Raw genomic sequence first — 13,842 nt, 5'->3', positions numbered from 1 at the left:
CTCTTGGAAGTGGTGGAGAATTGAGTTTTCATTCAGTGTCCTCACCTGCCGACCTGTTCATTTCCAGTCTTGCCCCTGTCTTGCCTCCACTGAGTCTGAGGAATTAAGACAGAAATGCCAGGGATACCACCCACAGGGTCTTGGCAAGACCAAGGCTGCCTCTCCCCACAAAACTGGATGACTGAAAAGCAGCAGTGAGCTGGCTCCAGTGACCTTGGAGGCTCTCTAACAACAGACAAGGCTAGGAAGTACCTAGCCATCTTAGGTATGTTTTATCACATTTTATATGAAACCTCATAGTTCTCTAATATTAAAGTATATTGGTCTTTAAATTTAACCTTCTGCAAACCAATATATCTTCTCAACTTCCTGCAAATTACAGAATCTCAAATGTCTTAAGGTTTCTATTGCTGCTACAAAACAAAATAATCAGGAAGCAAGTTGTGGAGAAAAGGTTTTATTTGGCTTATACTTCCATATTGCTGTTCATTACTGAAGGAAGTCAGGATGGGAACTCAAACAGGGCAGGATCCTGGAGGCAGGAGCTGATTCAGAAGCCGGTGTGTGTGTGTGTGTGTGTGTGTGTGTGTGTGTGTGTGTGTGTGCGCGCGCGCGTGTGCGCGCGCGCTTATTCCTTGTGGTTTACTTAGCCTGCTTTCTTATAGAACTCAGGACTGCCAGACCAGGGATGGCACCATCCCCAATGGGCTGGGCTCACCCCTACCAATCACTAATTTAAAAACTGCCTTACAGCTGGATCTGATGGAGGCATTTCCCCAGCAGAGGTTCCTTCCTCTCTGATGACACAGAACCAGCTAGTACATCAGATAAACCTAAGAAACAGCAGGAAAACATCTTTACAGAGATCTCTGCACACACAGAACTAAGCACATGTATTATTCAACCCATACTGAACTCACAGACTTACTGAAAATTGAGTTGGAGTGATGATCTCCAACTATCCATCCTGTGTGAGTGTTTTAAACTATAGAAACTTAACATAAAAATTTAGATACTCAATTCTTTCTGAAAAACAAACAAACAAACAAAAGACTTACTGAAAATCTGCTAAACCAGAGTGATGGTGAGTATCCCATATCCCCTATCCTCAGAGCCACTCACTTCCCAGAAGACAAAATGAGCTTGACCTTCTACACAAAGAATCCATGCTTATTAACTCACAGTACAGAAAGCCTCTGTCATGTGTACTCTACCTAAGACTCTGTCATCATTATTTTCATCAGCCTTGTTCTTACGTTTAAAACATTCTTCTTGGACCAAGATTACATCTAGAAATCTGAGAAATGCAGTCCCTAATTACCAGCATCTTTGCCACAACATATTAGAAATAAGAAAAGGCAAGCCAGCACACACACACACACACACACACACACACACACACACACACACACACACACACGTAAATGAAATCCTAGCATTTCCTAAAGCCTACAGTCCTGGCGGTGGAGATGTTCCCTCAACATCTAGAAAGAACAGTGGCTACAGTGGGGTGAGGTGCATGGAGACATAGGTTCCAAGAAGCTGGTCCCCTGTGGGGCACTGAAGTTGAAAAGTTTTACTCTTGGTACAGGTACTTCCCTAGGCTGTCTAGCAAGGATGATCATTTTCAGGAAGTCTGTCACCAAACTAGGAATAGTCCTGACACACATAGGTCAGATATTCTAAGTCAACCCCTAATAACCTGGAGGTTTGATGAAAGACAAAGGGCTAATTAGTCATGTACGATTCTTAATCTGTAAGGATATCCAAACTCATGAATCAAAGATCAACTTACTATACACAGACATGGGGCAAAGAAAGGTAGCAAAGGTTCTAATCATTCACCCCTCCCTCAGGGCAGGTGATCTAGAATGTCATCTAACCTAGGGTGATGGACAGGAGCAGGGATACACCAGCTAACAGTTCACAGCAGGGCAAGCATTTAACTGGTATACTGAACACTGACCATGAACACAAAAGAAAAAGGGAAAGTGACTGCAAATGAGATTTTTATTTTAATCTATGGTCTTCACCTTCAGCAGGCCATTCTAAATAGACACACATACATCCACATTATGAGTTACACTGCTCCTTCTTTATAGTCGGTATAGAATGGGAGTATTCAATAAGAAATCTCCATTTTAAGAAAAGTCCCACATACTAGCCTGTAGTCATAGCAGTTCCCAATCTGGTCATGTTCACTGTAGAGATGGATGACATGACCGGGAAAACAATCTGTAGGCCATCTACACACAGAGCATAGTCACTCCCTTGATGACAGGCCAGGGTTACCATCTGACTCAGGTCAGGGCCATGCCCAAGGCCCTACTTCCCAGAAAGAGAAGACACAGAAAATGCCTATGCTTGTGGAAGAATACAGACATTCCTTTACTACATAGTAAGTGCAAGGACTTCTGGAAGAAGTCACTTCCTGACACAACACAACTCAGTCAGAGAACCAAAGAGACAAGACCAGCTCAAGAGAGCCTATCTCCTAAACTATAGTTTCTTAATCTGTGGATAGGGTCAAGCCACTGAATATGGAGTGAAATTTTCACTGTTGTGAAATTTTTCAGAATGTGCAATGACCAAAAACCAGTTCAAAATTTATTACATAGACAATCCAAGGTGTTTCTAGGAGCATTCCTTCATGTTGTATCACGTGGCTTGGCTCTGAACATACAACACACCCAGTTTGCACACTGCTTACCCTCAAATTGCCAAGAGATGAAACCCTAAATATCTTACTCAGATTCAAACACGTATTATAAATGGCAACAGATATACTGTATAAGCAAACATTTCTGTTGTTATGGAAACAACTATATAAAATGATACTTAATATTTTCCTATTGTCATTCCTCAGCATACAAATACGGCTTTGCATTATAATACGTTAGCATGCTCAATATTTACTATTGCTGTTTGGGTTGCTGTCTTAGTTACGTTTTCATTGCTAAGAAACCATGACCAAGGGAACTTAGAGAAGATAGAGTTTATTTGGGGCTTACAGCTGCAGAGGGTTAGAGTCCATGACCATCATGGCAGGGATCAGGCAGCAGGCAGGCAGGCATGGTGCTGAGCAGTCTTTCATAGTCTCAACACTGTTTAAAACTCCAAAGCTGAAGTCTTTCCTGAGACTCAAGGCAATCTCTTAGTTGTAACCCCCTGTAAAATCAGAATCAAAAGCAAATTACATACTTCCAACATATGCAGAACAGGGCACAGAACATTACCATTCCAAAATAGAAGAATGGGACATCCTGAGGAAATACTGGACCAAAGCAAGACTGAAACTCAGCAAGACAAACTCTAAATCCTATAGGTCCATGTCCCACACCAAAGGGTTTTAGATGGCTCTGCCCTTCCAGCTTTGCTGACTGCACCATAATTCTCTCTCTTGGGCTGGTTTCACTCCAAGTATGTAGCTCTCCTTGGCAGGTGTCTCAAAGCTCTGGGGTTTTCGATCCACTCCAGGCTTCATTTTATACAATGGCATCTCAGGGCCTCCATACAGGAACTCCCCTGCCAAACTCCTGGCCTCAATGCCTCTCCTTAATCACAGAGAAAGATTCCACAATGCACTTATTCACTTATACATCTTTTGTGACTCTAAAGCCAGAACCAATGTTGCCAAGTTCAGCTGCCTGCTTGGGATGGGGTCTGGCCCTCTCCTTGGATTAGATGTGCATAAGCTTTCTTCTATGGCATAAACGTTCCTTTGTTGTAGAGCAGCTACACACTACTATTGCTGGGTGGGGTCTTGCCCTGAGGGTACTGTTCCCTTTATTCCACTTCACATCAGGCCTGTCATCTCTTTCAGCTCAAGCTTTGGTTCAAATGCTAAATTTTCTAGTGCTGTATTCAATTAGAACTGTACATTTTACATTTTGCTTTGCACTGTTTGCTTTCCGGGATTGTAGAGCAGTGTGAGTGGCTGCTAGCAACTGCACAACAGAGTCAACATTAGGCTCTCTTGAAATCTCCTCTGCCAATGAAATTAGCCCAATCTTTTTAAATTCAATCCAGGCAGACTTGTAGGACAAGGGTAAAAAGCAGCCACATTATTTGCCAAGATATCACAAGGATGACCTCCAGCCCAAGTTGCTAATATTGTTCCCCTGTAAACCTCTTGAATTGTGCCTCCATAGTCCATATTGCTCTCAGCAGCATTGTCTTCCAAGCTCCAATTAAGATGGACTGTTAAGTATTCACATTAGGGCTGGAGAGATGGCTCAGGTTAAGAGCACTGTCTGCTCTTCCAGAGGTCCTGAGTTCAATTCCCAGCAACCACATGGTGGCTTACAACCATCCATAATCAGGCCTGGTGCCCTCTTCTGGCCTGCAGGCATACATGCAGGCAGAAAGCTGTATGATGTATACATAATAAATAATTAAATGTTTAAAAAAAAAGTATTCACATTCTAAACAAAAACAAAAACAAAACAAAAAACCCAGAATAGTCAAGGCTGTTACAATACTACCTGACTCCTGGTACCAACTTTCCTATTTTTCTAACAAGACACCATAACCAAGGTAACTTATAAAGTAAAGCATTTATTTGAGGCCTTCTTCAGAGTGTGAGTCCATGATTATCATGGCAGGGAGCACTGGAGTTGGCACAGTAGCAGAGAGGTTTTATTTTGAACCACAAACATGAGGCAGAGAGTTAACTGGAATGGTGTGGGCTTTTGAAACCTCAAAGGCATTGCCAAATAACACATCTCCAATAAGTCCACACCCCCTAATCCGTTTCAAACAATTCCACCTACTGAAGTATTCAAACATATGAACCTATGTGGGCCATTTTCATTCAAACTACTACAGAAGACAAGTAGAAAGTTTGGGAAAAAATAGGTTTATTACATACATAGTAGAGTGCAACACGGTTATATTCAAACTTGTGAAGTTGCATATATTCATTACATGTAGCTTTTCATACACCCAAACCATTTTTACGTTAAATTTACAAATTAAAACAAGAAACTTCCATTTTTTAATGTTTACTTTAAGCTTTAGCGAATGTCCCCATTGGTTAGTTATCTGGAATCTCAAATGAAAAACAATGTCTCCACAGGACACGTGTTGGTATATGTGGGCCATTTTATTGATTAATGGTTGATGTGGGAACAATGCTACCCATAGGCAAATGGTCTTTAGATATATGTATGGTGGTTTGAATGAGATGGGCCTCCACAGGCTTAAATATTTAAATGCTTAATCACCAGAGAGTGGAACTGTTTGAAAAAGATTAGAAGGATTAAGAGATGTGGCCTTGTTGAAGTAGGTGTGTCTTTGTTGGAGGAAGCATGTCTCAGGGGTAGGCTTTGATGTTTCAAAACCCCATGCCAGGTCCAATGGCTCTCTCTGCCTGATCCTTGTGGAGTAGCTCTTAGATTCTGCTCTAGCACCATCCTGGCCTGCTGCCACTCTACCCACCATGATAGTTATGGACTAATTCTCTGAAATGTAAGCAAGCCCCAATAAAATGGCTTTCTTCAAAGAATTGCCGTAGTCATGGCCTCTCTTCACAAAAACAGAATAAGTAAGACAATAAGAAAACAAACTAGTCAAGCCATGGGGTACCAGACAGAATGAAGCATTTGTCCATGGCTTCTGTTTCAGTTCCTGCCCCTAGATTTCTGCCTTGAGTACCTGTCTTGACTAGATGACTAGATAGCTAGGTAAAGGAAGTACAATGAAATAAATCCTTCTCTCTCCAAGTTGCTTTTCATTGTGGTCTTTATCACAAGGATAGAAACTCTAACTAAGACATCCAGAGAGCTAAATGAATGCTCATAAAAATAATGTGTAAGTTTAGTTGCTAACCCTAAGATGTTCAAGCATAAATAAATATTTGTTACAGTAAAATACTTTAGGAAAAGAAGTTCAAGGATTTAAGATTACATTTCCAACTGGTATAAAAGGTATTTATGTATTTTCAAAGGAATAATAATCAGTATCAAATTACTAAAGATAGTTAGACTCCACCTTAGAAGATTAATGCTATAATTTCACTTCATATTTTTATAATACATGAGAAACCAAATCCACTATAATTTTTTAAAATCAACAATAAAAGGTTGCATATTCATTCTAAAATGATGTTAAAATAGTACAAATTTTGGAAAATTCTTACGTGAATATAAAAATTGTAGATAACCTCCACATCAAAGAGAAGGAATAGGGAAAAGGAAAGAAAGAATAGAAAGGAAATTAGGGCTGCTTGCATCAGCATGGGTATGGACAACTTACTAGAAGCAAAACTTTCAAATAAAGAATTAACTGAAGCTCTTTTTTGTAGGTAGACAAGAGAGATCTTGCTGATCTTGGCAAGGATGTGGGCATTGTAATCTTGCTTGAGAATTGATTAAATATTAATTATCTCATCTCTTACATTTTATTTTTATTTTAATTATCTGTATATAAAGGAATTACTTGAAAACAGCAGATCTCATGGAGCTGGAGTTAAGAGCTACCATAATTCACCCAACTGGATGCCGGGAACCAAATTCTGGTAAGAACTGAGCTATCACTCTGGCACCTGTTCAGAATCTCTTAATACAACCTGTGGAACCAGTTAAATTCCAGGTGGGGATTTGAAAAGAGCTCTGTCAATGCCAGGCACTTCTCTTTTCACAAATGAATCAGTGGAGTCAGTGAGAGAGTGAGAGTTTACACCTATAACTTATTCAGAGATTCCCAGCTATTCCATGAAGAGCCAAGAGGCTATATAATCTAATCAGAATGGCATCTAGACATGAGACTTCACTAACACCCAGATATCTCCTGTGCCCAAGAAAGTAATCTGATTTATAAAATAACAGTCCACTTCTCACTAACACTTAGCTCTATAACCGAGCTAACCACAGGGTCCTAGAAGTGCATAAAAGAAAAGAACAGGAAAGTAACCTTACAGATCTTATAAGACGTAATACTACATTGTAGTTAATGAAGAGACAAAAAAGAAAGAAAGAAAGAAAGAAAGAAAGAAGGAAAGAAAGAAAGAAAGAAAGAAAGAAAAGAATTTGGCAGCTAAATTCTGCATAAGTAGAATGATATTTAAATAAAGACTAAAGAAGTTAAAAGGGGGATGGGATTGATGACTAGAACAAATAACTAGGATGGGGATAGGGGACTCCTACTGTGAACTGACATATCAACAAACACTTCAGGAATTTCATGCACACTGCACAGGCACTCCCTCTTCCAAGTCTTATCACTCACCTTCCTCCTACTATATCCCTGTCCAGCTCCTGCCACATGATTACTTACCCTTTTATCTATTTACTCATTCAAATATTTACTAAGTCTCCCAGGGAGAGGCTTCCCAGGGAGACTACAAAAAATAAGTGCCGGGAATTACATGGGCCATGGACCTAACTAAGTGGCCAGCCACGACCATGACCCTATCCTTGCTGTGTATGTCATCCTCCCTCCCACCCTCAGCGAGCCTCCATTATCTGCACAAGCTAAAGGAGAGCAGAGGCCAAGTAGAGCCCCAGCTCTGGACAGCGTTTCTGACTCCCTGCATCTGGTGACAGTCATTCACTATTTCCCAGCAATGCCTTTGCTACATCTGTATCTGGCTCATCTAGTTTTGCCATTTTTCTCTTACCTGTAGCCACCCAGCCTTCTCTGGAGTTTCCAGGGATAAACCTGATGCCTTTTCCATTGGAATTGAATAATTGCTCAGATTTTAAATATTTGTTGAAAGTAGGACAGTTGAAAAGTTTATTTTAGAAAACTCATACGTTGGAATTCCAGAGCATGAAATATTTAACAACAACAACAAAAAAATCCCTCATTCTGAAACAACTAAGTTCTAATTTTGACATTTCCCAGCAACAACATACATAGAACTACAGAAAAACATATACTAATCCTCTCATTTCCCTAACTTCAAAAGTCAATATTCAATTTCTCACCCTTTCTCTCCCAGAGATGACCACCCTTTCTTCCTAGCCAAGAACAACCACTCTTTGGAGAAGAGCCTTTCATACTCAGCTTTTGGTGCCAAGAAAGGCTCTAAAAGATATTGAAGTTAGTCCTACCTACAAAACGAGTCCATGCCCCTGTGAACATAGGTGAACTTACAGGCTTGAATGGGTGATTCATATTCAACAGTGTTCTACAGGAGTGGGAGCATATAGCTCAAAGCTACAGCATTTGCCTGGCATGCACATATAGCCAAAATAAATATACACACAAAGTGGGTTGCTTTTGTTTATTTTGTTGGTTTGTTGGTTCAGTTTTTTGTTTCAAGCAAGGTACCATCAGCTTTTTAGTTTTCTTTTGCAGTTTACTGTGGCCCATTGAAGGCCACTGGGAATTTTCCCATCAGTCCTAATAGGAGGTAGAGTTCTGTTCTCTTCTATGAGAACTCTTAGGAACCAGCCAGCAAAGCTAAAGCATCTAACCTTAGAATCTGAGAACTCAGGGGGGCTTTTAGCTTCTCCTATTCACGAACATTAGTCTGTGATCATCATATAGAGTATGCCACATTTCTGACATGCATTTATGCTTGTATTTAACCAGGTGGGGTATGCAAAGTATAAGACGAGAACTCCTGTTAGTTGATCACCCAATTCACAGAAACTAAGCTAGGGAGAAGGGTGGTTCCAGGAAATGAGCTCTTCAGGATGCATCCATGGGGTAGAATAGTATTGTTAGCTGCCTCTTCCTGCTCTAAGGCCTGACCTAGGAGTCCAACTGAACAACCAGGTCTCCTGAGATATTTCTGCTGATGCCTGCTATCCAGTATACATCCAACTCCCCTCTCTGAAATGTCCCAGTTAAATCAGATTACCTCTCTAAGGAGGACTGACAAGTTCCTGGAGGAGTTCTGCATGTTGGGATGCATACCTCTACAAATCTCTCTGGGCTAATGCAGAGTGTATATGCAGACTTTGAGGAAGAAGTGGAGCATCATGGCAGGGAAACAGAAGAACCAAGTGTCTCTACCCCCACGCTTAACAACAGTAAGATCTGGGACAAATTATACAATATCTCCCACTTGAAACAACCATGGACTACAATGAATCATGAATTAGCATTTATAAAGTGCTCAGAGCAGGGCTTGGTAATAGAATAAATCATCCTATAATGTTCACTCAATAAAAATACAAATTTCTACATTCAAGCAACCTTCTATAAAAGGATATCAGAGTGAGACATGAAAGCTCTCTTCAAATTGTTAAGATTCTCTCTCTATACAAGGATATAAAACTCCCAAGCCTGATCTTCAATAATGATGAATGGTTGCTGGAGGGCAGAAAAGGGATATCCACTACCACAAAACTTCACGACAGATGTTCAAAGTGTGTAAACAACTTTACACATTGAAACCATCTGAAGCAACACACACACACACACACACACACACACACACACACACACACACACACGCGCGCGCGCGCGCGCGCGCGCACGTGCACGCACACGCACCAAATGTCCTGTGTATCAGTCAACAGAAGCTGGAACCATGAAGGGGATTCTCCAACTGTTTTAATGTCCTCAGAGGGATCTTCTGCCTCCTCAGCTGCTCTGTAACTGTAAGTGCACATTTAATTCAGATATGGGCCATTAAGATATTCAAAGCAGACAGTTTAAGATGCAAAAGCTCAGACTAAAACCTCACATTAAACTTGTATGTGATTCTTAAGTCTTTTGTTGTTGTTGTTGTTGTTGTTGTTATTGCTGCTGTTGTTGTTGTTGTTTGAGACAAGGCTTCTCTTTATAGCCCTCGCTGTCCTGGAACTCGACCAGAAATCAGGCACTGAAGATATCATCATGTATAAGTGAGCTACCTAGAAAACAATGTCACCAGCATCCAGATAGTGAATTTCATGAGAGCATAAGAGCTCAGCCTTTTGGGGGGCTTTAAATCCTACAAAGAAGTTTTAAATTCCCTATTAAGACAAAATATTCCAATCAGACATGGCGACCCATCCCTGTTATCACAGCATACGGGAGACTGAAGCCTGGGCCAAACGGGAAGATCCTATCTTAACAGTGACTCCAGCTGGACAGAGTACTGGCCCAGCAAGTTTAAGAGGCCCCAGGTTCAATCTCCCTCTGGTAGCTAAGAAAACAATAAGGTTAAATTAAATGAACAAATGCAAGGTCCATGGTACAGTGCCTTGTTTGACTACTTTGTTCAAGGCCCTGAGGTCTGTTCCTGGCACTTGAAAAAAGTTTTTATGCCACGAAACAGCGTCCAGGATAGAACAAAACCTTCTTCACTAAAGGATTAGGCTTTTGACAGATCCTCAGCAGGCAGACAGACAAGGAAACGAAGTTCTAGAGGCATTAATATACTTTTCACTTGTACATTAGAGACAACCAATTTCCTGGTCCTCTCCCTCACCAAGACTTGTGGGCTTTTTTTCTGCCCGAAAGTATTCAGTGGGCTTTCAAATCTCCCACAAGAAGTAGGGGAGGGTCCTACAGTAGGAACCAATCAGCTTCCCTTTCTTTGTCTGGATTACCCAATCTCCTGTAGTAGCCCAAATAAGCCAATTAAGAACGAAAAGGAGAAACTCACCCCATCCCCAAACATAAAACTTTTAGCACTGCCAGACAAACTCTGATTTCCAGGTCTTCTGGATCTCCTCCACCTGGGAGTCTGTCTCTTCTGTCTCTTTGTGTTTGTTCTCTCTCTCTCTCTCTCTCTCTCTCTCTCTCTCTCCCTCCCTCTCTCTCTCTCTCTCTCTCTCTCTCTCTCTCTCTCTCTCTCTCTCTCTCTCTCTCTCTCTCTCCCCCCCACCCCTTTATTTCTCTTTCTCTGTGTGTTTTTCTGTTTGCAATACAAGGCTGGGTGCTGAGACCTTTGTTTTTACCGCTTTGTTATTTTTTAAATTAGCAGAGAAAGAGAGTCCATCCCAACAACTCCAGACAATGTCACTGTGATGGTATCCAACCAACAAAGCAGTAGATTAAAAGTTGGAAATAAAAACTGATGACAATCATAGGTCATATTTGATTTTACTTTTGGTTTTTCCCCTCCCCCGAAAAGCTAATTTAAGTGACTCGATTTGAAAGCTTTTCCACTGCCGGCTCTTGAATATAAAGCTAGAGTGTTGGCATATCTGCCAGTATTTTTACTGTTCATTTCCTTAATAAACATCGTTGGAAGACAAAAATATGAAAAAAATACCACCCCCCCCCCCGCGCGCCCAGTAAATAAAAACAGTGCTTTTTAGGATGCACACAAAGCTAAATTGGAGACAGGAGTGGCACAAATATAGAAACAAGAGAACTCTAGTTAATCTTATGTTGCACACACACACACACACACACACACACACACACACACACACACAACCAGATTACAAAAATTGGCAGAGATGTGTTGAGGTAAACACACATTTATTTTTGTAAACAGTGCTCCCTGGTTGGCTTTTCCACAGCATTCAATGTTGAATCGTCACCCAGAGGGTTTGGTTCCTAAGCTTTTTAAAATCTGAACAAGTGGGAAGAAAGAAAGCCAGAGGTGGCACTTCTCAAAAACGTTATATATTAAAAAAAAAAGAGAGGTATTTCGAAGAAAAGCGAGCAACCTTTGCTCCGTTTCGAACTTATAGCATGGAGAAACTCTTCCCTCAATCCTCCAGATTAAAGGAGAAAGACTTTCCCTCCAGCATAAATGAGAATCTTTCGGAGTACTGCTGACTCCCCAACCACGGAAGTTTACAGGTCTCTGAGGCAGGACCATGATAGTCAGCCGGGCATCCTTACCCACTTAGACTGACTTTATTAATACAAAGGTCTTTCAAAATACTAAACCTGGGGGACTATGAACAAACCTCCAAACCCCAATCCATATTTTACACGCCATAAGTCCACTGTTTGCCTTTGAATGAACCCACTGGAACAGGAAGGATGGCTCGCATCACAGTCACAGGATGTCGCAGTTCAGTCGACCGCAGCCCGGGTCTAACCCCGGTTGTACCTCGGCGGCGCTTCCACCCACCATCAAGTTCCCGCGGCTTCACTTCAGTACACCCAAGCTCCCCGTGGAATTTTTCTCCTCGCTTCTAAAAGCTTGCACTTCATCTCCAAAGGCAGAAATGTCCCTGTCCCTCCTACCAGCTGCGGGAGGCGCCGCCCCAGGCCCCTAGCGCCGGGATGCGCGTGTGGACACGCACAAAGGTCCCTCCCCGGGGCCGCAAACCCGAGCAAGCAGCGATGGGGGAAACCGGGCGCAGACAGAAGGAGGAGGCGCGCTGGGAGGACTGGGGGTCCGGACATCAGGCCCCACCGCCGCCCCACACGGCAGACTCGCGAGCTCCGCAGTGCCCTTCCCGCGTCCCTGCTCCCAGAGGCACCCGGAGCCGGCGGCCCTACCTCCATTAGCAGCCCTAGCAGCAGCGCTGCCACTCTGCCGAGCGGGCGGGCCATGGCTCCGGCGAGGACCGCCTGAAGCCGGGCTGCACAGCCCGGGGCGGGCGGGTGGACTCCGGGGATATGAGCCGACGCCGGCAGAAGGACGCGCCGCAGGCCGGCAGAGCTGGAGGACGTGCCAAGCCACCCTCGCCGCGCGCTCCCGACCCACCTCACGGGCGCGCGCTCGCGGGCTCGGAGCCCTCAAAGTCTGTGGAGCGCGCTGCGGGACGCGGAGACAGCGGGGCTGGGTGAGAAGACGGCTTGGTGCCTCCTCTCCCAGAGAAGACCATCTTGTCTCACCTCGACAGTTCTGGGAAGGTTATTAAATGGCACCGGGTTTGGGAGGCTGGGGGATGGACGCAAATGGACCCATCACTGGGTCTTCCTGAAGTTTCTACTCCCAGAGACATTCTCACTGCGCTTCCTGTAGGTAAGGTGAGCGATCCATCCCTCTCTAGGACAGTTAAACCATAAGGAAAAGACAGCTGATGGCAAAAGGTTGGTGTAGGTTTATGCCAACATCTTTCTGCCTGACTCTGCTGGGGCCCCACCTTTGTACTCCACAGTGCACCTCACCTTCTCTTTAATCATAGAGAATTGCTGCTGAATACTCTTATTTTCTCTCAGACATTATCTTTTTCCCACCTGCAACAATAAGGCTCAGAGGCCATCTGAATTTACTAGACTTATTAAAGTTGAATTTGTTTCAAACCTGAGCTGGAGGCCAAATATGTGGAGGTAAACAAGAAAACGGTTAGTTTAAACTATGATATGGAATGCTGAGTGCACGGATCAGAAAATAGGATCTTTTAGGTTCAGAGAGACCCCTAAGCAGGCAAAACGGTTGGCAGGAAAGCCCGAAGATTTTAGCTTCTCTGGAAGTGTAAGGTGGAAACGGATTTATCTCATTGTACCACATGCTCATATGGCATGTATGCGTGCCTCAGACAAACACAGCATGCACACTCACAATAATGAATTAAATATTTTTTTTAATAACTAGAGTTGGTTAAATTGCAGAACTGCCTCCTCCCACAAGGCAATTCTTAAGTACTTTGCCAACTTTCAATATACATACTTGGTTAAGACAGAGCATACACTGTGAAACTACACCTGTTACAATTGGTAAGCAAAGCAGGAAAGCATGGGCTCATGGTTACCACCAAATTCCATGCTCCAACACAGTAATAGCTCCATGAAGTTTTATAGTAACAGGATAAAAATAAAAAAACCAATCCCTTAATGGAAGCATTAAGTAGGTAGGTTATAGAGGAGCAGGCAAATCTCTGCTTTGGCCCTGATGATACTCTTAGCTTTCTGGTCACTACAAGCAGTTTCTCTGGGGAGACTTTTCTGTGCACACAGAACTGACTGAAAGACTGCAAAGGATCATGGGGCTGTGGTAACTTGGCCTTCTTTACACATCGTTTTTTGTAATGGTTTTTAAAATTGTTT

General features: G+C 42.7%; 1 protein-coding gene across 13 annotated transcripts in view; it reads right to left on the bottom strand.

Moving 5' to 3' along the window:
* Positions 1-12,718, bottom strand: part of Vopp1 (VOPP1 WW domain binding protein) — a 69,275-nt gene extending 56,557 nt beyond the window's left edge. For 2 of the 13 annotated variants that reach the window (XM_087658117.1, XM_087658112.1), the window contains exons 1-2: positions 12,349-12,554; positions 3,012-3,168 (exon numbers count right to left, since the gene is read on the bottom strand). Coding sequence is in view for 7 of the 13 variants with exons in the window: in XM_087658112.1 (XP_087514238.1) it covers positions 3,012-3,094 (83 nt within the window). In the remaining 6 variants the exon portion in view is untranslated. 13 annotated transcript variants of the gene reach the window in all.
* Positions 12,719-13,842: the final 1,124 nt, after the last annotated feature.

The sequence above is a fragment of the Rattus norvegicus genome, chromosome 4 (genome assembly GCF_021556685.1).
Source record: "Rattus norvegicus strain SHRSP/BbbUtx chromosome 4, alternate assembly SHRSP_T2T, whole genome shotgun sequence".
Taxonomy (NCBI): Eukaryota; Metazoa; Chordata; class Mammalia; order Rodentia; family Muridae; genus Rattus; species Rattus norvegicus.
This window is presented reverse-complemented; position numbering and strand designations above follow the sequence as displayed.